The sequence below is a fragment of the Diadema setosum genome, chromosome 19, assembly GCF_964275005.1.
Source record: "Diadema setosum chromosome 19, eeDiaSeto1, whole genome shotgun sequence".
Classification (NCBI taxonomy): Eukaryota; Metazoa; Echinodermata; class Echinoidea; order Diadematoida; family Diadematidae; genus Diadema; species Diadema setosum.
Window position 1 is genome coordinate 35,853,653 of NC_092703.1, and position 26,735 is coordinate 35,880,387.

Here is a 26,735-nt window from a genome sequence, read left to right on the forward strand (position 1 = left end):
ACCTCATCTGAGACATCAATTCAGATGAGAATCACCATAAATAGGATCTATACTGGAAGCAATTGACAAAAATTTAATAAGATCATGAGATCAAACTACCCTTGGGTAGCTTTATTTGTGATGAACATCTAACATACAACATCCTTATTGGAGGCATTCAGACATGTTATACAGTCGTGTAGTTGTAAAATAAATTTGATTAGATATTTGCAAGATATAGGAATCATACACTAGCACACAGTATTCTGTTTGAATTTGTTGGTGCCGTGTGTAAGAGAACAATGTGTATCTTGTTTGTGTATTAATGTATCATTGGTAGAGAGTGTGTGATACACTTTGTACTCATATTTGATAGTCTAAGCCACCATATGAGCAGTGCAGATTATTTTAGAAAGGGATGATCTGTAAACAGCACAGACACTTGTACAATATTCCCAGCTAGACCAAAGGCACATATTTCATCTAATGATGACATCTGAAAAGTGTTGCATAATCTTCATGACTGTTTGGAAGTCTTGAACAGAGAGAGTTGCATTCTGGCCAAAAGTGGCAACTCTGGTGGTTAGCATAAAATGCCACTGTTCATGGTTTGAAGTGAAACACATGCACACATTGTAGCAAAGACAAAGTAGCTTAATGATAGGGTAATTTGGAGGGGGGAAAAAAGCAAACACATATGATAATAATTACACTTGTGCTAATCACAATTTGCACATTTTCAAATTCCTTTAATTGCGATGTCTGTGGCATAGATTTACCACTGGTGTTGAAATCATTCATCTTTATTCAAGAAATATGAATTTACCAAGAGAAAAAAGAACCCAGAATATGATTTATCACCAGTGCCAGATTTTCACTTCACTTCGTTCACATTCTTACAGAAGAAGAACAAGAAAATGGAGATGAGGTATAGGAGACTACAGGAGCGCTACTCAGAGAACCCTACCATCAAGACCAAACCCCCTCCACCAAAGAACCTCCACAAGGAGGGATACTGCAGTGATGAAGACATGTCCAGAGTTCCACAGAAGACCAGGATCAGGAAAAGTAAGCATCCCATGACGTTTGTGCCTTGCTAGACCTGGGGCCTGTTTCATAAACTTGTCATCAGTGACAAGTTGTCAATAGATGTGACAAGCTACTGAAATCCTTGCATCTGATTGGCTGAGAGCAAATTTGTCATATAAATGTTGCAGTTGTCACTGATGACAAGTTTTATGAAACGGGGCCCCTGGTATTTGCTGTGCCTGTCATCAAACTTGCTAAAAGTATATATTTGTTCTCACATATTACGTCTTGGTCAAATACATCACATCAGTTTGTACAATCCTAATTTCTGATAAACAAGGCTAATCTCTCTAGTTTGGGTAAAATTCCCCCAATTTGGGTACAAATCAATGTACTTTGCAAATTCTACAGATTATTTTGATTGACCAAACATGCTCTTCTATTGTCATGGTCTGACAGATGTACATATTGTAGCTGTTACGTAATAGACTGCCTCACCTTGCTCCTGTGTTAGAGAACCTTCACCTCCACATTAGTGGAGTAATGGATGCAGACCCCCCCCCCCCCCAAAAAAAAAAAAAAACAACAACAAAAAAACAACCATGTCTCTCCTGCTTGAGATTGAAGGATGGCTATGACCTTTAACCCCCTAAATATGCCATGTTCATGTTAACCAGCTTGTAGAGTACCAAAGTGTGAGGTCATAGCCATTCATCGCCATGGAAACTGGTTCTAAACAACCTTACCTAACCCATGTGATTATGCTTGCACCTGGTTCTCACCCAAGCTACAACAACAGACTATGACATCATCATTTCGGTACTTTATAGCTGAGTGCCGTATGTGTGCTTTTTATGCAGTAAGATTCACTTAAAACATTCCTGGACAGATATTTGTTTGCTTGGTTGGTTATTTGTTTGTGTTTGTGTTTTTTTTGTTGTTGTTTACATTGCTTGTTGTCCTCTATGCCTGCTGCCAATAAGCTTTCCACTTTTGCTATTCCATGGATGATGTTTTGTCATGGTCTAACCAGGGAGTTCCAGCCACTCGGAGGTGGTCGAGGAGACAGACTCCAACAATGATCCCAACGCCCCCTACCAACCTCAGATGGTGCGCACCGTTAACCCCCGACGGTTTGACCGAAGCCTGCGCACCCTCCACGAACTCTGTAGCTATGGTGCCAAGGAGGGCTTGAATCGCCTCCGCAAGCTCCTGAAGGTGAGATGAGGTGGTTGCTGTTGTCATAGCAACTGGAGAGACAATCCCTGTGATTTTATATGTATTTTTATCTCCACGATGACAAAAACATGAAATTTGGTCATCACTGCAAGGTTATGGGATTTATTCAGTGACACTTGCTATGTGATTGCTGCATTTGTCTCTTGATAAATATGATAATGTAATTCTGTACACTTCTTTTGTTTATGAATAAAAACTGAAACCATGATAAAGTTGTGGACTTGACAATTCACCACAACATGAGGATCCTTTAGAATCAAGCTTGGAGAGTAGCACATTGTATTTCAGTTGAAAACATGCTGTTGTTTGTCAGGAAAAAAAAATATATATATAAAGACATTGTATGAATCCACAGTGTTTGTGAAAGATGTTGTCATTCTTTATCTGAACATCTCCTAAAAAATTTATGCCCCCCCCCCCCACCATCTGTAAGATGGTCCTTTGTTCAGCCATAGAACCCAAATCATATGAAGCTAGTTTTACCCATTGCTTTGATGCAGGGAAAAAGGAAGGGAATTTGTGTACAATACATCAAGTCAAGAAAAGACTGCGATGGGTATTGTGTAAATTTCTTAGCCTATAATATTTCAAAGTTTGCAGTTTTACCCCCCCCCCCCCCCCCCCCATCAATGAAGACAAATTCTTTGAAGTTACCACTGGTCTTGCAAAGAAAGAATTGATTTTTTGTATTCAGGTAACATCGGTCACATGTTATGTTGTAGGCTGCAGAACGGTAAGTGAATTTACTACATCAGGTAATATTTTCTATTCATACATCATTTGATCAATCCTCGATGCTGATTGTTCAAAGGTACAGCCACTAGTTGCTATACTGCCTGGTAGTCAGCTAGCAGTATTTCAAAATGCGCGTAAGTATATCTTACGTGCATATCTACATTTCAAAATTATACTTTTTTTATGTAATTTTCCTGACCGGTAGCATGACAATTTCATTTCAATGCCTTGATTTACATGTAGCATAGATATCTTGAATTAAGTGGAATGCAGTATATAAAACAAAAGGTCGGCTGCATCTTTTCAGGTCACCGTGCTCTGGACAAATAGTTTTGAACAATACCCCTGGAAGCAGTCACTGTTTCTGCCAAGATTAAATGCATATGTGCTGGCTCTTTTTTCCATCTCCCCTCCCCCTCCCACCGTAGTTCTACTGCCGAGATGCCAATGTACTCCATCTGGAGAAGCAGGAGTCGTCTCTGGTGGAACCCTCCGTCTCCCTCTTGACCATCGGTCGGACGGTCACTGTCAACTTCCTGAACGCCATTAACCTGTGAGTACTGGACAGATCTTTTCATTCTTGACTGCAAATTACAAATATATTCAGCAGTCAAAACCTGTCTATATAGGCCACTATTTTCTATCTCCCTTGTGTGGCCGCTATAGACAGGTTTGACTCTACTTTGCATTTGGCTGTATTCGGATGACCACCAGGGGCCCGTTTCATAAAACTTGTCATCAGTGACAACTGCCAAATTATATGACAAATTTGCTACTGAAATCCTATGACAACTTGTCACTGATGACAAGTTTTATGAAACAGGCCCCAGAAATCTTGCAGTGCACTGAAATGAAATGCCGTTGATGGCCAGTTAGGTGTTGTAGGAAACTGGAAATAGGAAGCCATATTAACTCACATCGATTATATCAAATTAGATTAGATTAGATTCAGACTTCCATCTGGAATCAGGAATCAGGAATTTCTTTGTTTGTCAGTCATTCACTTTGTGTGTATGTGCTCCATGCTACCAAGCACACACAAAGGCAGAGCAAAAATAGAATATCGGTTTGTGCTTTTTGCTCTGAAAATGTGCACTGATTTGGTATTTTACCCCTTATTTAAGCAAGATATACAATATATTGTTGTACCCCTTTTTTTTAACTCAAATTCCACATTAAGACATTGTCTTCTGATATGATTTGTGCAATTTACTTGATGTGTGCCAGTACAACATACCTTTTATCCATTTGTCTTTCAGGCAGTGCATGGCCAATTGCCACTGGGATCCAAGGGGATTGGTGAGTTCCACTTGAAATGCTATGGGGTTTTTCTGTGCCCATTGCCACTCACAAGGGTTTACTAAGATAAGCATAACCATAGACTCATTTTGGCTGTGACTAGTGCTCCAGATAAAACCATGGCACTTAAGTCACTTGTTGATCACAATACAGCATATTGTCATACTCCTGACTCTCCCATCGTGAGAGTTCTTGAGGAGTTTTTGTGTGTGTGTGTGTGTGTGTGTGTGTGTGTGTGTGTGTGTGTGTGTGTTTTTTTTTTTTTTGGGGGGGTGCATTTATAAAAAAGCAAAACAGATTTAGAAGGAAATCAGGGAATGCAAGAATATTCGAACATGCTGTTTGGGATCACTGAAATTTCCTTCTTATATCAGGTATCTTGTTATATCAGGGACCAAACAAAAAACAAAAACAAAAACATGAAAATGAGACCTGCAAAATTACCTTGTAATATCAAGTACCTTGCAATACTTGACCTCAAAATAGCAGGGTTCCATTGTACATGTATCATTTTCATTGCCAAGACTTGTGATAACTCAAGCTCACCCCATCACCCCCCCCCCCCCATCCTCCACCTCCTGCTCATCATCCTCCTTTCCCCTTTACCTCCCCTTGTTGCTAAAATCAGTATCCTGCCATGTTGTGTTTTCAGTAATATTGCGTCGTTGCTATTTTAATAGTACTGACAGCAATCCAGAGGTTAGTTTAGAAATCCTCATGTGAGTAAGTCAGTGGTCTGCAAATGTAATGACTCATTGATGGAATCAGATTTAGTGTTTCTGTTTCATAATGCCATACATCACTCTTGAATATCAACAACCATATCATCTGAAATAAGAACTGCGGTTGTAGGGCAATGACTGTTTGTTGGTCTGTGTTTTCCGGTGAGAAGGATGCATGAAATGATTACAGTTGTACTTAGGATCATGTGTTTGCAGAGTGGGGTTGTCTTTTGGAATACAACTGTATACATGTATGCCATATATTCAATGAGTCTAATTTTTAGTGAGTGGTAATAGTGTTTTCTTGATCACAGAGTATAGTTATGAATGGAGATATGTACACATACACATTGCATTCATGTCGGGATCAGAGTTAAAATTTATGTTTACTTAAATTCACAAAGGCACTTTACAAAATTTGCGAAAACAAAAACCCCAAGAAATATGTGGCATATACAGTATATGATATCACTGTAGTGACTGTAGTATAGACTAAGAAAAAAGTGTCTTTATTTTTAGAAACATGTCATTGCTTACACGCATTCTACTTTCGGGGAAACACTTTTGTTAAATGAGAAGTTAGTGGAAGTTGGCATAGAATAAAAAATTCAAATGTAGCAACTGTACACAAAATGTTCATGAATCCACAATGTGCAATCTACATGTATTAACAGTTTATGATTTATTTCAAGGACATGCATACAGTAGCTAGGGAAAGTGAAATACTTTCAGAATTACAACTAGATAAATATTTCAGAGGTTTTATCAAACACACCAGAATATTCAATCACTGAATGTTCTGCATTGTTTTGCATATGGTATGTAAAGTTACCAATTCAAGTTATGGCAAGAATTTGTTTATTGCAGTTTTTAATATGACTAAATAAATTACCTCTGCAGAAGATTTTTTTCCTCTTTTAATTGTTTTAGGGTAGAAATTTGATTTAATTCCATTCATTTCAAAAAAATAAATCTCTAGAAAGGTATTTTTGATCCTGAAAAAGCTCTGCTTAATTTGCCCACCACCATATTGTGGATGAATTATAAAAAAAAAAAAAACAAGTTTTGAAATGAAAAAGTGAAAAAAGGCCACTTATTACAAATGTTCATGAAAATTCAATTGTATGGAATCTTCTTGTTTCCTCCCCCAGTGTTTCTAACATGCATTCATTCTTTTTCTCACTTTGTTTTCTACCTTGTCTCCTATGACCAAATTTCCTCGCTCACCTCTTTTGTGTCTTTGTTTTGATTCCTCAATGTATTCCACGTATCTTTTGACCTGAAACTTTAATTTCTCCTTCTTGCCATTTTCTCTCTCTTTGTTTTCACCTGTTGTGGTTTGATTCTCTGTGAAAATTTTACAATTCCTTTCCTTTTCCTCTTTTCCTCCTCACCCTTTCTCTCTGATTCATGCATTCATTCTCTGTCTTTCCTTCTATTCATCTTTCCTCCGACATAACATCTTTCCTCTCTTTTTGTTGCCCTTGAGTCCTCTCACCTTTGTTGCCCTTGAGTCCTCTCACCTTTTCTGCTCTAACTTGGCATTAACTTCTCCCCCTTTCATTCTTTTAAATTTTTCCTTTGTGTATTTCCACATCCTCTGTGATGCTATTCTCTCTCCTCCTTTTGATGTCGACTAAATGGCTTTTACTATCACTAATTTATTCATCTTATTACCATGATTTGTGTATGTTTGTTTGGTGGTGATGATGGTCTTACCCCTCTGCATTCTCCGTCCCCGTTTCCATTCTCTTCATGGTTTCTGGTCTCCGGTCTTCCTCTCCCTGCATGTTGCCGATGACGTCTTCATCTGACCACCAGACGGAGTCCATCTCCTTGGACAGTTTTTCATCTTGCCAGGAGGATTCGTCCCCTTTCGAGTCTCTTCCGCCGAGCTACGAGGCCAGATTTGTGATGGGATCATCCTATGCATCGTTAGAGTAAGTCTTGGAGACATTCAGAAATATTTACGGAAGCATTTTGCATCATCCTTGAACATTGGTGCACAGCATTGGTTGGACATAGTTGTCCATAGCTGATATATGTTTTTTTTTCTTTCTTTTTGGAGAAGTAGTAGCTCCTTACACTAGACTTTGTATCATCACTTTAAGCAAGATATATTCGTGACATGAAATTTTAATGAATAGGAAGTGATGGACCTTTTCATGGCATGAAAATTTTGTGAATTGTCACAGGTGTTCAATGCATATAGTGTAGATAAGAACTTTTGCGTGCATTTTAATTTTATGAATCTTGGCTCTCGCAAAATTCGCAAGATTAAAATGCACGCAAAATTTCTGGTTTTATAGTATTTGAAATGACATTGTTTCATTGAGCTCAGTATTTACCTGACATGGTTCATATTATATAAACCAAGGCTACTGTTGGAGTTTTTTGAGCAATTCTCCAAAGTTTATCCAGACTTGATTGCAAATGTACCTTCCTTGACTCTGACCAACTGGAAAAGGATGGTCAAGCAGGTAAAGTGAGCACCTGGTGCATGTTATCTCTAGTGGTGTGGATGTCTAACCTGAATGGAGACACTGCACCATCACCAGTCAGTTTCATAGAGTGAGATAAACCATAGCACTTTTATGTTTCTGTCAAACTAGTCTTGTCTCAGATGAGGTTATTCATGGCTGTGTTTGAGCGCTGTAAAGTGAACCAAATCGACCTGAACTAATGCGTACCATACTGAACTGTGCAAGTTTTGGGGCGATCGAGCGCTCTTTTGAGAAAACGTACCTCATGAGGTATTTTTAGAAGAGGTCACGCATTTTGTAGCAAGAGGCTCATTCACCTGGTGCGCTTGTACTCCTTACAGCTGTCCCGAACAAAGAGAATGATGTCTTTGCATTGTGACATATGCGCATGTTACGCGCATTCTTTATATGCAAACTTTTGGTACTTTTTTGGTACGCTTTTGGTACGCTTTTGGAGCACATTGGGAAGTGGTCCACTTTTGGCTCGGTACAGTACAGTACAGAGTACACTATTGGAGCATTCGAGCGCTTTAGGAGTTTGCTTTAGGAGAGCACGCGAATGCACCCCATGTCTGTAGAGGATGTCAGCTTTGAATTCAACTACTTACATTGTAGTCCCGAAATTCTTGATGTTCCCCACAATTTTCCAGTTTCATGACCCATTTTTTTGTTGACATTATAGCAACCCTCATGCACTCATTTGTGATATATCACTTTGTGTTTGTCCCCATCTTATTTCTCTGGTCACTCAGATCACTGTACTATGAGGTAGGGGAGAGCATGGAGGACTTATTCTTGAGTCCAGACCCCAAGATGCCAGCACATCTACCAGGCAACCATAGTCTCTTTATAGAAGACTCCTTTGGGAGCTGGATCGACATATCACAGGCTGACCAACACAGATCCTCTTCCGGTTAGTCCACAAACTTAACTTGTTAAAGACTAGTCCCAAGTATGCTTGAATTGAAGGGCAGGTGTCTATGGGAAATGTGTGTTATAGCAAAATCAACTCATCCCTAATGAGTTAATTAACCTTTAACAAAGTCATTGTCTCTGCTTCTCCTTCAATATTTATTTAATTTTTTGTTTGATTTTAAATGGTGTAAAAGGTTTCTAACCACAGCTCAAATGTTGAAATGCAACTCCATTCTTTAAATAGTTCATTATTATTATCATGTTTTTTAGGTCCATGCTGCCTACAGTTTTCACTGTCTCTTGATGACATAGTCACTGAAGCTTTACATAGGTGTGACACAAAATGGCAAAAAATTACTGCACCCATTACATGTGATTAGGCAAACTACATGAGCCAATAACGTCAAGACATCAAAGGAAAAAACAAGTTGTCATGTTTTTATTAATCTAAAGACACAAAAATCGCATTCCATGCAAATCTATGCTTTGTCAGTGGAAATACAATGTGTATCACAGATAATCAACTGTAGTCTTGATACCAGCTAGCTGTGTGTACAGATGCTTTTGTTTTGCGTGTGCAGTGTGTATTCAAAATGTCTCTTTTGGTATAAGATACATTCAAGATATAAGTTTGTCGCCATGATCAACATCAAAGGCAAATGCACTTTAATTTTGAATCCCATATTTTCAGATTTGCCAATGTATTTATAGCTGTCCATGGAATTTTACAAATGCTATTCTCTAGTTTAAAGTCCAGTGTTCCAAATAAAGTGAATGTGAGGGAGAATTCATTTACCTCAAATTGAAATTTGTTGCCCAAACTCATTTGTATGTATATTCAAGGGCTTGAAGTGATCCATGTGTGGCGACATTAACATGCACCTTCATTCATTGCGTTGATTTTGCAGGCCTCTAACTCAACTCGTTTCATTCTTTGTTTTTGTTCTACCTTCATTGCTTCCACAAATCCGTTTCTTTCAAAACATCTCTACGGTCTTCTCTTGTCTACACGTTCCTGTTCTTCTTTTCTCTACGTTGTCCCGTTAAAATGATTCTGGATGTTTTGGTTTCGTATCGGTTAAATTGTGGGTGCCTGTGTTTTAATGTTTGCAATTGTGAAATAATTCTTAACTGTGACATTGTGTATGTTTACTGTCTGTTGTGTAATTTGCTCATGATGAAAATAATTAAAAAACAAAATGCTTGCAAAATTCAACTACTCTGTCACTCTGCTTACCTATGCATGGTAATAATGCTGTTTCATATGTCAATGTTAACAACTTGCATTGAGATATTAACACACTTTAAAAAAACAATGAATGCTTTCTTCATCATTGAATGTTTTTTTAATATACTTCCTCAAAACTAAAATGTTGCTTCCCCATTCATATTCTCTTCAATCCATTTTTGCTTTTCCTTCATTGCTTACTTCACACTTCCATTGTTTTTGTTTTCAAATGTTCAATGTGCTGGCATGCCTCATTCACTGATCAAAAATCATCATTCTTGAATATGATTGATGTAATCCTTGTATCATGTGTGATATATTGCTCATATCTATTCTTGTAATATTTATCACTGTGTGCATGCCCATATTCTTGTTGTATTTTTGTTTAAAAAATGTGAGTCATACCTTGATGGATTTTGAATGTTCTTACATGCTTCCCTTTTCCTGGCAAGTTACAACTTGTCCTTGCACATCCTTCCTGTCTTATTTTGATTTGCTGTCCACTCCTCTGACCCTCTGGTCTTCTCCCTGCATGCGAAATGGAACTTTCCATATTGTGTCCTTGTCGACCTGTCCTCCCCCGTGTCATGATGGAATTGTCCTTGTATTCGTATGGTGGCTGCATTGATGTATCTCATCCGTCCCCCATAAAAACAATCTGTTCCCTCGTTGCCCATGCTTGTATTATCTGTATTCCTGTACATGTGCTCCTCATCACCCTTTTCTCCTCCACCACCCATCCCCCCCCCCCCACCAAAAAACCCACTCCCTGGCATGGTATCATTACTTCCGGTCCCTGGTGGTATCATCTCCTGTATTGGCTGCTGGACTTTGCATGACTCGTGCTGGTGCAACATATACCTCCCCTTCATCCTTGCATGCATCACCCATGGTGATATACTGGGATACACCCCTCGTCACCCGTCCCCCCCCCCCCCCCACACCACCACTACCACCACCACCACCACCACCACCACCACCATCACCCCCTGCCACCATCACCCTTCCCTTCCACCCCTCGGCATGGCCTCCCTTCACCCGTCTTGACCCCTACTCCCTGGTATCTCTGCATGCCGTGTGATTGAATCTACCAGACTCCTCGTCTTGCTCTTTCCACTCAGTCTCCTCTGATACCAGAGACCAGCCGTCTTTGCCCCTCCCATCCTGTTCCAACCCCTCCAAGCTCCCCTCAGTAGACGATAGTAATGAGGAGGAGGAGGAGGAGGTGGTGGAAGAAGAAGATGTAGTAGAAGAAGAAGAAGAAGAGAAGGAGGATGAAGCGGAGGAGGGAGAGGGTATCTCCATGGGAACCGCATCAAGTAGAGGAGATAGTATCTCCAAGACCAGTGAAAGGGAGGAAGGTATACAGCACTCAACTTTGAAGCTATTTTAGTTAATCAATCATCCAACACGATGCACACATTTCTTGAATACACTGTACATTGAAAAGTTCTTGCTTTGTTCATGCCAATCTTTTCATCTCATCATGGAAACAGCTTTAGTTTTTGCCGTAGTTTCTTTTTGCTTTGTTCCTTTACATGAAACACAGTAAGAAGAATGGGAATTAAAAGGAAGCTAACGCTGTTTAATGTTTGGCATATGGACCCCGTTTACAGTGCGGGGCTGGGCCGAGCGGCGTCCGAGCCGCGGCCGAGCCCAGCCTCAATTGCGAGGCTGAGCCCCGCAATTTTGTCCGTTTACACTGCAGGGCTCGGCCGCGCTTTTAATTCAAACCTTTCAATATTTTGTCGTAGTGGCGCTCTGCTTGTAAACAAACGCAATTTGGTATAGTCTGGTTTTCAGATCCTTTGCCAACTGAATTCTGTGGCGACGAAATCGCCGTTAGGGCAAAGGCCTTTGTCGAAGGAAAAATCCTTTGCAGGACAAAACCATCTTAAACTATACTAGTTTTCGACGTTGACGGGGTTGATATCCTGAATAGCGAAATAGGATGGGCAGAGGGTTTGGAAGCCAGACTAAAATTGGCCGCGCATTTGGCCCAGTTTGCATTTACACTGAGAAAAAGCGGGGCTCGGCCGGGGCTCGGCCGCGGACGAGACCACCTCCAGAGCGAGGCCAAATGCGAGGCCAATTTTGGCCCCGCATTTGGCCTTTATGGCCCCGCTTCAGTGTCGCGAAAATTGGCACACACATTGCCAATGACGAAATCTAAAGTACCATGAAGTTAATTTAAAAAAAAAAATATCATTTATGCTAAATTATGCTAATTTATGCATATTTATGCATAATGATGCATGAAATCAGACAATTTGGTATAGATCACTAAATAAAGCTCAAAACAGGCACATTTTTTTGTGTAAATATTCTTTTTAATGTCCTTAGCAAATGTTAGAGAAAAAAATTGTGCAATCAGAAAGTATTTTATTGTTTTTTTAATTTCTTATGTATTTCTTTGTTTTTTCGCCTTTATGTTTTGCATTGTTTTTTCGTTGAAATTTGTCCATGACATTGTTCCGAACAAGAAAATATGTTATTTATTGATTTTACTCAATGAAACCCCAAAATAATCATGCTTTTATGAAATTTGCCTGTAAACACAGTTTGCATTGAAATTGTATACGAATGTACGTTTTTGAGCAATTTTTGGTCTGACATGCACTTAACTACTGCACATATCTATGCGCAACTTCGGAACCGCGCACCTGGGCATCGCAAATTTGGTGTCAAAAGATGCTGGAGACTTGAAAGAAAAAAGTCATGAAACGTCGCGGCGATAGCTTTTCGCGATAGCGATACATCGCGCGAAACGTTGAGGGGGGGGGGGGACCTGGGAGGCCTCTCTCAGATTACTTATTACTCACAATGCTGTTTACAAGTTTGGCATCCCTGTCATAGTGTCGTAGCTTGAATTCTGTGATAATATCTAACTTAAGCAACAATAACAAAAATCTTTCAGCTGCTTTGCTTCTCATCAAGTAGTTTAGAATGTGATCAGCCAATGTCAAGTTATTTCCACTTTAAAGCAAAGCTTTGCTGTGCTGAAAAATTGTATTGAGAAACCTCAATTATAGCATTGAATTCTAGTTCCCATGAAAACATTTATTTACAGAACAGCTTATAACTTCACCAAATATTCATGATTATTATAATGATGGCAGCTACATGTACATATGCTTATATTTTCCTATGATGAGTGAATAATATGTTTGTTTTTCCTTAATTGGTTATCCAGGATTTAGCATCCCAGAAGTGATTTGTCCCATTATAAAGACCTGTAAAGCCTAATGCGTGTTCCATTGTCTTTGAATTAAATGAATGAGACATTCATGTTATAATGCTATCCTCAATGATTATGTTGTTCATCAAGTGAGCGAAAGGCAAATTAAATGTCTGTCTTATTAATCATGAATTTCTTGTTCACAAGTCCAGGCAAGTAATGAAATAGGCAATGTTATTGTGATACTACTTTGAAAAAAAAATGTATCTTGGTGATACCGTTCAATATCGAATTCAAATTTTCATGTTCTGTCAAGTAAACTCTGATGCACGGAAGCAAAGTAGATTATTTAGCATTATTATCATAACTGTTATGATTACTTTTATCATTCTTCATATTATTGCTGTCATCAAATTACTTCTAGTGTCAAGGTATCAGTGTTGTTGAGTGGAAGAACAACTTGATCATTATTGATGAGACTATTGTAAAACATCTGTTATATCCTAAATTTGGAAGGCACAAATTACAATGTATTTTGTGTAATTTTTCATATGATTACATAGGATGTGATGGCCAGAAGGTTCTGTCTTCAGTAGCCTCATGATACAGTAATCAGTCTATGTTTCTCAGAAAATCAGTATTTTCTGATGAAACATTTCAAGTGTTAAAACTACATTGTATATGGACACTTCAAAGCAGTACGAGCAGCATTACTGAGTTTAAGTGATAGTATAGTGTATAATCACTGTTCAGTATTGGAGATATATATGTGATTGTCTATATCAACATAAAGGTGAGTGTATAGGAATAAAGGGCCAGTGCTGATTGTATTTGTGTTTTGTATGCCCCACAGGTAGCAGTGTAGACAGCTTAGAGAGGTATAATAACTCAGTGCCTTCCACCGAGGAGCCAGTACTACAGAGGAACAGCCGAGTCCCTGTCGGTTGCTATGCCTCTAGGTTATCAAGTGTCAATGTAGACCTACCAGGTAAACTAGTCTCATTTCATTCTTGATACCAACACAAAAATTCCATTATCATTATTTTTCTTTAACAGGATTTGATTCGATATTGTGTGTTGATTACCTCTGCTATTATACAAATAGTGAATGGTTATTAGTGTGATGGTTTCACTCGAAATAAAAGAGACGCGTTATTCAACAAGGCGAAACCAAGTTGAATAGCTCACCTCATCTTTCACCAAGTGCGAAATCTTGTTGCATTGCACAAGTGAAGACCATACACTATTTATTTTCTACAACACCTCAGACGTCAACAAATATGGTCCACACAGATTCTTGAATTTAGCACAGAAATGGTAACCATTTTTTTGTGAAAGACGAATGAGTAGCATAGTCACAGTCAGTCTAGTCTTATGTGTTCGTACACAAAACTGATTTGTTGAAGTTGTTTGCAGTAAAATGAATGACAAATTGTGTGCTTGTAAGCGCGCTAGTAATTGTTGAGCGCAAAAAAGCTTTATTTATTGTGACATCAGAGCCATGCAATGGAACAAAAACTTTGAGTCAATCAAGAGTTTAAAATGAGAGTCAATGGAAATTGGTGACGTCAGCCATGTAAAATCCATTTTTGCTCAAACAAAATTGCCTGGCTGACAGCGCCAGCAACGCAGTGGAACTTTTAACTGCATGTCATGTGATGAGTAATCGACCAGTCAGATACAAAATTAGTGTATATATGTCCACTGAGATTTACCATTTTTTTTTTGTGTGATTGCTTGACTTTATTTTTGATCACATGACCAGGGTCGGGAATCAAGGATTTCATCACTCGCTACGTCTTCGCTGTTCACTTAATATATGCTCTTCTGTCGGGAAGGACGGTCGTCATAGCAGCGTCTCCCCCCAGAGAAAGGTCAGACATGAGTTTAAGCCCAGCACTACTTAGCAATAATTATCACTGTTCTTTGTTTGCTGATTGATACTTCAGCTGGCGTGCTTTTAATTTCTGAAGAAAGCCAAAGCATAGTTCTCAGAAGGTTATAAAATTCATCTTGCAATTTGCTTGCAATATATTGAAGAGGTCTACTAACAAAGAAACAAAGAAAGCTGTGTATGATTGTGAATATAATTGTGACATCCTTTTTCACTCATAATTTCTTGAATTCATCAATTCAATTCATTAATTGTAACATTGTGCATTTCAGTTTTTTTTTTCTTTTTTTTGGGGGGAGGGGGGCATATTCTATAATCTATAAACTAAGTTCTTTCCTAGTTTTCATTTCTTTGTATCATTTTCTTTCATACGTAGTGCCTTATCCCTCTACTATTAGTTGTGCTTTTTGAGAAGTAATTTTTATTTTCATTTTATTTTTTATTCTTTCCACAGAGAGGTAAATGCACTCATTAGGACCCTATGGCTGTTTGTCCCAGGCCATTCAAGGTAAGTACATTACTTGGCTAATGAGAGGAAACTCGAGCATTTCAAGCTCCCCCCCCCCCCCCCCCCATCACTTTCAGTTCACAGTTTTAAAGATGTGTATAAGGTCGGGGCTCTGTTGCATAAAAAGTTGAAATCAAACATAAAAAGTTGAAATCAAACATATGCCAGAAAATGCAACAAAGGTGAAGTAGCAGCCAATAGGAATTGAGTGTTCAGAGAATTATGTTTATTTGTTTGATCAATGCTTGATCTCAACTTATATGCAGCAGGACCCAGAGTCCATACTTAATTAAATTTAAGCAGGGTGGATCTGAAGCTGTAATGGTATTTTGAGTTTGAATTGATTATCCTCCAATCTTCATGTGGGAACCCCAACCTATTCCATGATGAATGTCTTGTAATATGAACTTAATAGCATTAAATGGACCCCTAATATCACACAACTGCTGTTGCTAAGATGCAATTACAGTGTACATGCTGTGAAGTTTCGCAGTGTTAAAGATGTATTTTGGAATTGTAATCCATGTATGTACAGTATGCTCAAGTCTGTAAGTTTGAAATCAGTAACAAGAGATTGCATGGCAGTATGGAATAGAATCACACAAGACTGCTTGGGGCTGATTAACCTTAAATGTTCCCCAAAACACACTTCTTTAGTTTGGCCTGTTACCTTTTTATTGTGATCTTTACTTTTTTTGTGTGGATGTTACATCAGGAAGATTGAAAATACATTGTAACTTTTTTCATTGGAGCTGTGTTGCTGATATGTTTATGATACGTTTAATTCCAAATGCAGATTTTTAAAAAACCTCTTGATCCCTAAATTTGTAACTGATCCTTAAATTGGCAACATGCTTTAGTGGAAGAGAGGTCCTGTATCTTTCCAAAATCATCAAATTGTTGTATTTTTACTGATTCTGTTCAGATTTAATGGGTTTCACAAGTTCATCTGATTTTTCTGTGAAAAATAATTCGCTGTTAAATTCAAGAGTTGCCAATTTAGGGAGTATAAGTGATCATTTCTGCTTCAATATTCTCCCAGGGGATAATGGTTTAATGATTATACAATAGAGATGTTCAGTGATATTGGAGTCTTATGTCATTGTCCCCCTTCCCCTGACCAGTCGCTACCACCTGGTGGTACCGTGGCACACCAAGCCGCTCTGCATGGCCGACCTCAGCCGAATGAAGCTGGTCGGACTCGCCGTGTCCAAGTCTCTGTCCAGGGTCGTGCCAGGCTCTGTACGCCGCTACATCACCTTGTTCGACTTTGACCAATCCACACTTTATACACCTCCGTACAAGGTAGGTATTCGTTCTTCAGTACCAGTGGTCTCCAGTGGGCCACAAATCAATGATTCTCTTTCTGTGCTAAATTCAAACTGAGGAAAAAGGTAGCAGTAAACAAAATACCATTTCAAAATCCATTTCACCGCATATATAGATAGATGCAAGCTAGACAACTGATAACAGCAGTGTCACCAAAGCTGTCCCATAGTGCATCTGTGACAGGGCTCTCCAACAGTGCCCTGAATTTTATGCCACTGATTGACAAATTGCCCTACTTGTTTGGTGTATTGGCATTTCCAAGAATTATTGATATATATCCCATTGTTAACCTTATGGAGTTAGGAAGATCAATGCATGTTGCTGTGGCCTGATTTGTAATCGATTACGAAACATTACATAGCTACCACGATTGGATATGCCCTAAGATTGCAATACAGTCAGGGTACCTTTTACACATTTTTACCTCACATTTTATTCATTACCCAACTAAAATTGTGTTATCACAGTTATTGAACACATATCTTATGCATGTGTCCTTTTTAGACCAAAAATTGACAGTTTCTGCAGGTACATGTATATCAGTCATTTGGCAGCTGGTAACGTGACATTGTGCTCTTGCGACAATTGTTCCAGTCTTATATTCTCCAAGGATTATAGTGTGAGGGTTAGGATTGTTACCGGGTTTTAGGTTTAGTTTGATGTGAGGATAAGGATTAGGGTTAGGGTTATGTTTGTGGGTAGAATCTATGTTTGGCTTAGCATGCAGATATTTCATGGAAGCAATCGTTGCAGGAGCAAATGTCGTGGAACCATGGAAGCTATTAAAGGACAAGTTTACCTTTGGGAGCAGTGATATTTAAAATGTTCAAGATAACACATTTTATGCATATTATGTGTAGGTCAGTTGTATCACAAAACATCCTACCATGTAAAACTTTTGCAATAAAGCCTAAAATATAAGGAGATATCACTGTTTTTCTCATTAAACCATAACTGTAGACGGTTTAGTCTGGAAACATTTCTATTATAACTGTTGTTCACATTTTGTATATTCAACAATACTTAATATCTATTATACTAATTCAAATGTTTACATTGGCTGTTTCTATCCCTAACTCACATTTTAGAATCATTTTGAAGCACGAATGCTGGGTTTTTGTTTCATCTGCAAATGGTAAATTATGCCTTTAAGTTTTCACCTTTGAACTTTTGACCCTGCAGGGAACATGCTTAGATGCCATCGTGAGTCGCCACAAGCACTTTCAGACGGACCAAAGCTACCTGGCCTACATCCAGAGTGTTCTCCTGGAGCTAGCCTCGAAAGCATTCCTCTACTATCATTCCTACTGCCTCAACTCACCAAACTCACAGCTCATTAACAGGTCAGGCCCCAACCCATTTAATCTCAAGAGTCTGCCCCTTATTCTCTGAAGCTTCGCTATACAACAAAACTCTCTTTTGGATAAGAAGGTGATTTTGCAAGTCACAACTCTGTATATTTCTTTGTATTTTTGTACCCTGGAATAGTGAGAAGCCTAATGTAACAAGATAATTGTCATGGTTTGTAGGTCTTTATTGTAATGAGGTTCCCCTGAGTCTGGCCTCTTTATCGTTATGCCCAAATTTTTTATCTATAGGCCTACATCAAAATGAAAGAATGCTGCATACCGCCTCAATATATTAAAAAAAAAAAAAAAAGCTTTTAAGTACTCTTATTCAAAAGATGCAAAAAAAAAAAAGAAGAAAAAGAAAACTAAAAGGAGTAGAGATGGAGTTTCTGATACCATAGTAATTCCGTATCCCATTATGCCTCACTGTCCCTTGACTCCGTTACAGTACTTCAAGTGGTGACAGCTACCAGCGGCCGACGAACACACCCCCCAGAGTCAGTCCATCGTCCTTCCTGGCCAAGTTAGGTCTCATGGACGGTGACTCCAGGATTGTGGAAGTAAGTGGGATTCTCCCTCCCCCCCCCCCCATCTCCCCTCATCTCCCCCCCACCCCCCCCCACCCCATATAAAAGTCCACAAATACAATTTGTCTCCCCTTTTTGTGTTGTCTAGTGTTGGAACCAATTCTATTGCCAAATTCTATTGCCAAATATTGTGTTTGTGGTTATTACTTTTTGTGCAAGTCTTCCCAAAAGCTGAATATAATATAGCTTCTTCTGTGTACCCTTTTTAACATTCCCTGTAGATGAATTAAATTCATTTCATTTATATCTTAATGATATACTTTGTAGTGACAGCAGCTAGGAAGGCAGGCAAAGGTTAGCTTTGTGTGCTGTTTAGCTCATCATTAGAAGGGCATCGTAAAAAGTGAATTTCACCACTATTATGATCTTTACTTTGCATCCAAAAAAAAAAAAAAAAAAAAGCTAAGAGTTTCAAGCATAGTACAAGTCAAAACAAACAAACAAACAAGTAGGCTCAGTGATTCTATGCGTGATACAGCTTTACATTCCTGATATTTTTGTCTTTCTAAATGTCATTCCCTCCTCCTTTTTACCCTCGCCTTTCTCCTTTTCTTCTCTTTTTCTCATTTTCTCTTCTATTTTGCCCCTTCCACTCTTATCTTTTTGCCTCGTTTGCTTTAATATACTCTTCTCTTTAACTGACTTTCTCTCTCCCATCTGTCCTTTTAGTTGAGGCATATATTTCTACCGTATATTATACATACTATCATATTTCAACATACTCATATTTCCTTGTATCTTGTTGTCATGGTAACTAGTACTGGGTGGAGCTGATCAAGCGGCAGCAGATCGATGAGATCTTGCAGAAGAAAGGCTGCAGCACCATGCCGAACCCAAGCATACGACTGGACCACAGGATGTGCAGCCGTTACCAGATTTGACGATGACCGGCGAGCTTCACGTTACTGACCATCACATCAACTTAACATGTTTACTTAGAGACCATTGTACCTTACTCTTGTGTTTTCATGCCAATCAATATAGCAATCATATCCCGCAAACTTGCGGACCATCGACCAAACATGATGCTGGGGAGTTTGTAACTCCTTGTGCTTAATGGTGGGAATTAAGCCAGTTTTCAAAGAGTATTGTGGGAGACACCTGTACCAGAGGTCCAACATCACCAAAATGTATGTATTAGGGCATTTTGTTTTGTCAGATTTGATTCATTCGTGGAGGCAGGAACCAGGAAATTAAATCATAATTTCCTCATCATTTGACTGTAATGAACCAAAAATGAAAAATATTTAGCCAAAGGGAAATCAGACTAATTTTGATATGTATTTCATCAATAAACAGGACAGGTTCCTGACCGTCCATTGCGTAATCACAAATCTCTATCAAACTGCATGTGCCATATTCCCCACACATCCTTTGAACATCACTGCTGACTCCCAGCTCTCCTCCGCCTCTTCTCTGTTATCATCATCGTTACCATCATCATCACCATCATCACCATCACCATCATCATCATCATCACCATCATCACCACCATCAACATCATCATCATCACCATCATCATCATCATCATCATCATCACCATCATCACCATCATCACCATCATCACCATCATCATCATCACCATCACCATCACCATCACCATCACCATCATCATCATCATCACCATCATCACCACCATCACCATCATCATCATCACCATCACCATCATCATCATCATCATCACCATCATCACCACCATCACCATCATCATCATCACCATCACCATCATCATCATCATCACCATCATCACCACCATCACCATCATCATCATCACCATCACCATCACCATCATCATCACCATCATCATCATCATCATCATCATCATCATCATCATCACCATCGCCATCACCACCATCACCATCATCATCATCACCATCATCACCATCATCACCATCGTCATCACCATCGTCATCACCATCGTCATCACCATCATCATCACGATCACCGTCACAATCTTCATCATAATCATCACTATTTAAAGGAAGATATAGCAAATTTTTTAATGATAAAGTTTCCAAACCCAATTTCTCATGTTCCTTGCAGTTTGGGAACAAATCCAAGACACCACCCAGTTATATAATTTCACTCCCACTCTGACCCTCTTTCTTTGCATGTCCTGAAGCAAAGCTTCCATCTTCCCTCCTCAATGTGAAGACTTGTTTTAAAGAAATGTAAGAAATGTAAACTAAGTCGTAATTTAATATTCAACACACTGACACACACAAAGTACAACCTTTAATGTCACAAAAACCTGACTGTAAATCCTTATCATCAGAGGAGGAGGCAAGAAATGAATAATAAAATGGTGATAGATCAGATGCCTTGATTTCATTTAATACCGGTATTTGCATTTACATTTCATTTCTCCTCCAGTTGTAGTTTATATTTCATCAGTTTCTTCACACCATATGCCATGGCATTGCAACTTACCTTTTGTCCAAATTTTCTGTCAGCTTTATCAGGCAAAGATGTGCACAAAGTCTTATAGAGTTAGCACAATGTCCAATGTGCCCATGTTCAAGACATTTCTGGGTCGGGCTTTTATCCAGTGACCTGGACTCATTTCATTTAAGGCCTTGCAGTTATTATACGGAATCAGGAGCTAGTTTCAACATGCATGTATTTCCGGTCATTTAACATCTTCCAAGGCAAATTGAAATGTTATAATATGGAGCAGGATGTAATATTCATGATTGTTAACTACTATGGCCATTATTATGATATATGTTTGTATTCAACATTAATAACTACCAGTAACCTGGTTGCTTATCTTTATACACTATGTCGGAATATATTATGGTATAATATTATGCAGAAGCTGTTACACAGTGTGAAGTCTACCATTTGGCTTTTATAGATTGATATCATGTTACAGTTGAGGGCGTTTTTCACAGTATTTACTTCTGGGCAGAATTTGTCTTTGCATGGAAATCAGATCCATCCCATGAAAAGAGAGCTGGATATATTCAGACACTGACCGGCATAGGTCAGCTGTACAGAGTGATACCAGAGAACGAGTGTAGGGGTGTCGCGAGGGGGTCAAGATTCAATTCAATTCAATTCAATTCAATTTATTTCACATCTCTTAAAAATGCACAAACATAGACATATATGTACAAACAGGATGTGTAACACAGAAATATACATTGTACACAAAACAATCTCAAAACACAAATAGTATAAGGACTGTTACCATAAAGTAGAGAAAATAGTAAAACGGTACAAAAAATGCAGCAGATGTGAGGGAATGACAAAGGCCCTTGGCCTATCAAAGGTTCTTCTTTTATTCCCATCTTGAGGATTACAGAGTTGGTATATGGGATATGTGAAATGGTTATCCATTATCCTTGTAGCCCATGTCATAAGGCAGCATTATTTTGTCAACTTTCCCAAGTTTGAAAGGCGTTTCAATTCCCACTATCAAAATATGTTTGCAAATGCCTTTCATATTTGCGTTTCTGGAGTTGTTGCGCATTTTGATTCTGTCGTGAAGTCAATTGACAGTTTGACTTGAGGAGCGGAGATATGTAGTTAGCAGTGGTTGGCTTGGGCATGTTCAAACTATAAATGCGTTTTAAAACAACTTTGCATCTATCAAGTCTACATAAACTTTTTTTTCAGCATTTCTAACCCCATAATTGAAACAGCTTTGCTTTTATCATCTGCCCAAAACTCCCTGAAAGTTGTTTAGAAACCTTAATTCTGCACCAGAAGTGAGTTGATATTCAAATGTACCCAAAGAGGGGTTGGCAGTGATTTAAAGTTGCTGTATTAAAGTGCAGTTGCCATGGTAATAGATCGAACACTTGCATCTGATTGGTTGCTGCATGGATGCTGCCAGTGAAGCTGCTATTGCTGTAACTTACAAATTGTTGCAAAGAGCACTATGAATTCTGGTTCATCATGTTTAACATTATTCTGATAAGTAACCACAAGGTACACATGTTATCCATTTTTCTAGTCTTGGAGGAAGCAATATTATGTCATAATCACAACCTACAGGAGACTTAATCACCAAGAAGACAGTGTAGATTTTGGAATATTGATGATGTGTGATGCTATACCAAGTTTTTTATAAATATTGCAAAACGTGACTTTACTATTAATACTACATATGATAAGATTGTTGATGATATTTGGTGAGTGTAAACACAAGTGGAATATTTAACATGTGCATTTTCAATGACAACTCAGGTTCCATTAATTGTGAGGATCATTGTAAAAGTCTTGGTTAATACAGAAAAAGAAAAATATGTTTGTCTTTCATTATCACCTCTGAAGTAACATTCATGGATGGTTGTATTTCTTGTCCCACATAAGCCTGAATTCACGAAGGTGGTACAGTCTTTGTCCATGGTTTTAACCATGGACAAAGACCGTAGTTTGTATGGGGCCCTAAGTGTCACATGGCCAATTTGTTACGAAATCAGTTATTTCGTCAATAAAATGACCATTTCGTTAACGAAATGATCATTTCGTCGACAAACTGTTAACATTTTGTAACAAAATAAACATTTCGTCGACGAAATGACTGATTTCGTAATGAAATAGGCCATGCGACACTCAGTGCCCCATACAAAACTACGGTCTTTGTCCATGGTTAAAACCATGGACAAAGATTGTACCACCTTCGTGAATTCGGGCCATTGTGTTTGTGTAAATGATACGTCCCAATGTATCTGAATGTAAGTTTGACCGAGTGTAAACCAGTCAGGTCAGTGGAAGGGGCAAAGCTTGTTCACACGAGGCAGCTTTCTCAGGAGAGCATATCCAGTGTAGAAAATAAAGGCATTAAGTATTTCAGTGTGTGTACTTTCTTATAGTATGGGGCTGTTTCATAAACATTGCAGGATTTTACAAAATGATGGGATTGTGGTTAATGATAATACAGTTCAGTAATAAAAATTGGTAACAAGTGTTTCTAAGCACTTCAGCAGATTAGAGCTGTTGTGTGCTTTAGTGCAACCGAATTACTACTAGTAAACATTTACAATCACAGTGAATAAATTAAAAAAGATAAAATCAAAAGCTGAACAAATGAAAATCAAAACTCAAATTCAAAAAAAAAATCACAGCTTAATAAGGGAATTTTAGACTTGAAGGCAAGTTAAAAGACAAAAAAATAATAATTTTATGAATTTGGAGAAAATTAATGAAACAAGCTTAGTCTTTTCCTTGAATGAAAAGGTCTTGTCATAATTGATGGTTATATTTAGAAAGCAATGATTGTCACAATTGTGATTCAATAAGCAGATTTTCGCATGCTTCATACTGTAAATCAGGAAACTTAAAGGACAAGTTCACCTTCATAGACATGGAGAATGGGTGAATGCAGCCATATTAGTAGAACACATCAATGAAAGTTTGGGGAAAATCGGACAACCCGTTCAAAAGTTATAATTTTTTGAAGTGTCTGCTCAGTCACTGCTGGATGAGAAGACTACTACAGTATATGATGTCACATGCGTACAACAATATAAGGAAAATATAAAGAGAATTTCACATATTTTTATTTTTTGAAAAAAGTGCACATTTCCTTGAATTGTCACCGACGTATAAAAAGACTGGGCTACTTTGATGCCTCGTAGGACGGGGGCTCATTGGGCCCCCCCTAAGATCTCGGCCGTTGACCGCGTGATCGCAAGGAAAATTGGCACGCGAGTCACCCACAAGGTAATCTATAAAACTGAATAGGTAATGATTTCACAGTTATTCAAATTTATTTTTAATAAATTAATTATGCTAATTTATGCATGAAATAGAAAAAAAAATGGCTGTAAATCTGTAATTAAAGGTCCAAAACTGCTAATTTTTGGTCAAGGTACTCTTTTTAGGATTCTTATTGAATGTACATCAAAAAAAGGGCAGTATCAATTTTTTTTCTTATGTATTTTATTGTTTTTTAAATTTCTTAATGTATTTCCTTGTTTTCGACTTTTTGTTTGTTATTGCTTTTTTTCAATGGAAATCATCGGCGACATTATTCCAATCATAAACAACATGAAATTAATTGATTTCGATCAGTAAAAGTAAAAATAATGATACATTTATGAATTTTGGTCAGAAACAGAATTTGCATTGGATTCGTACATGAAATCATGTTTTTGAGCAATTTCGGGTCTGACATGCACTTACAAAATATTGCGTAACTGCGTACCCGCGCATCGCAAATTTGGTCTCAAAAGTTGCGCAAGACTTAAAAGAAAAAAGTCATAGAATGTCACGGCGTGATATTTTTACATTACAGATTTACCGTGAAAAATGTCGAGGGGGGCCCAAAATGCCCCCCCCCCCCCAGTCTTTTTAGGGTTAAGGGTAATATTATTCCCCCTGCCTTCTGAAAGAGGCAAGTCAAGCATTCTTTTATTATGCGAGAAAAATGAAAATATGTGGAATTTTCTTTATGTTTTCTTTATATCGTTGTACACATGTGACATCACAAGCTGTGTTAGTCTTCTCATCCAGCAGTGACTGAGCAGAAACTTCAAAAATTCATAACTTTTGAACGGGTTGTCCAATTTTCCTCAAACTCACTGATGTGTTCTACTAATATTGCTGCATTCACTCAATCCACATGTCTATGAAGGTGAACTTTTCCTTTAATGTCAGGGTATGAAACAATGTATGCAATGCAAAAGTAATGTATACTTTTTGTCTTTTAGGGCAGATCTGTTAAGGTTGGGTCATGTAATTAGCAGAGAGTTATCATGTTAGCATTGAATTCCCATCATTTCCATCGGGGACGTTCTTCAGTGTTCTCTAAATAATTCTACCAGTCACACAGCTGCCTCAAGAGGGGAAAGCAAATACTGTATGTGGTAGCGTATATCGCTGGCTGCAGTATCTTAAAGGGATCATATACATATAGTTTTGGTTGAGACCTAATTTCAGGTTTCTAACATTTTTTGGTGAGATAATGAGAAACCTCTTATCAAATATGAAAGAGCATGTAATTCCATGAGGAATTCAACGTTTATTTGATGAAAATTGGTTTTGAAATGGCCGAGATATCCAAAACAGAGCAATTCTAATAAAGTGTGAAACCCACACTTTATTACAATCGCTTTGTTTTACTTTGTTTTTGGCTGTTTCAGTTATTCCAAACCCGATTTTCATCAAATAGACTTTGAATTCCTCTTAAAATGGTACAATGCTCTGTACGATGTCACAAGTGTTTTCTTGGTATCTCGCAGAAAGTTAAAAGCCCAATTCTCATCTCCACCAATACTGTACTATCCCTTTAACCTCGGAACATTTAATACCCACACAAATGGACTGTTTTGCAGCCCTTCATACGGCCAGGTTTGCATTCTAACAATCTCAACAGACAGACTTTGTTCATTAGAGTTGATAGTTCTATGACCATCAGAGTGTACCTGTATTTCTCTCATGTGCAGCATCCCACCCTGCTCATTTTCTTTCTGCTGCTTGAAATGTACTCGAGAGATGTTTGATATTCCAATCCGTACAGTTTATACCATTTTGTACATTGTACTGTATTTACACAATGTATCTGATTTGTCTGTGTATCTACCACATTGTATCTTTCCACAAAAAAGAAAAAATTGAATTTATGATACGTACTTCGTGGTCAAGTTTCCGTCACAGGCATGTATGGCAAGGTTTCTACTTACTGTATCTTTAACATCTTTGACCAGTCAAAAAAATAATGAGCGGTTATTTGTCGCACGTCTCTCTGGCTAACGTTGTTTTGCGTAAATTCCTCGAGTACTGTGGAATGTCTTTGGATGCAATTTGCTTTGAGATGCGTTCCATTATGTCATGCAATTAATGTATGTGACACATCTAAGTGCACAAGTTCTGTGATTTCTTTTCTTAACGTGTATTTCTAGTGAATGTACTTATTTTTGTATCAAATGTCTTCTGAAAAAAACTTACACTGAGTTGGTATTTGTAGACATTCTTCATGTTGAAACTGTGTTGAGAGAATTTTTGTGACTTATCGCCATTGAAAGGATTATTATTGTATTATCAGTGCAATTAAAGACCAATGCATCAAAGACTGTGTTCATATGAAATCGTCTTGTCGACTCCCCCATGCATGAACTGTGACACAAGAGGACTTGCAATTTGGAGGATAAGGTTATCATTCTGTTTTAATCCTATTGTGACTGGGGTATTTGAGACCCAAGTTTTTTACTGAGGGGGGTCAATTTGACCCCTTCCCCCCCCCCCCTTCAGATCTCAAGATTACATGGTTATATACAAGAGGAAAATATTGATTTTTTATTTTTAATCAG

General features: G+C 38.2%; 1 protein-coding gene across 1 annotated transcript in view; it reads left to right on the plus strand.

The window, feature by feature from the left end:
• Positions 1-20,037, plus strand: part of LOC140242683 (guanine nucleotide exchange protein smcr8a-like) — a 47,094-nt gene extending 27,057 nt beyond the window's left edge. The window contains exons 7-21 of the mRNA XM_072322443.1: positions 882-1,047; positions 2,042-2,226; positions 3,411-3,535; positions 4,242-4,285; positions 4,585-4,598; positions 6,822-6,943; positions 8,239-8,399; positions 10,751-10,990; positions 13,661-13,795; positions 14,573-14,681; positions 15,156-15,209; positions 16,334-16,514; positions 17,721-17,881; positions 18,336-18,447; positions 19,233-20,037. Of these exons, the coding sequence (XP_072178544.1) occupies positions 882-1,047; positions 2,042-2,226; positions 3,411-3,535; positions 4,242-4,285; positions 4,585-4,598; positions 6,822-6,943; positions 8,239-8,399; positions 10,751-10,990; positions 13,661-13,795; positions 14,573-14,681; positions 15,156-15,209; positions 16,334-16,514; positions 17,721-17,881; positions 18,336-18,447; positions 19,233-19,355 (1,932 nt within the window). The 3' untranslated portion in view covers positions 19,356-20,037. The remainder of the gene's footprint in view (positions 1-881; positions 1,048-2,041; positions 2,227-3,410; positions 3,536-4,241; positions 4,286-4,584; positions 4,599-6,821; positions 6,944-8,238; positions 8,400-10,750; positions 10,991-13,660; positions 13,796-14,572; positions 14,682-15,155; positions 15,210-16,333; positions 16,515-17,720; positions 17,882-18,335; positions 18,448-19,232) is intronic.
• Positions 20,038-26,735: the final 6,698 nt, after the last annotated feature.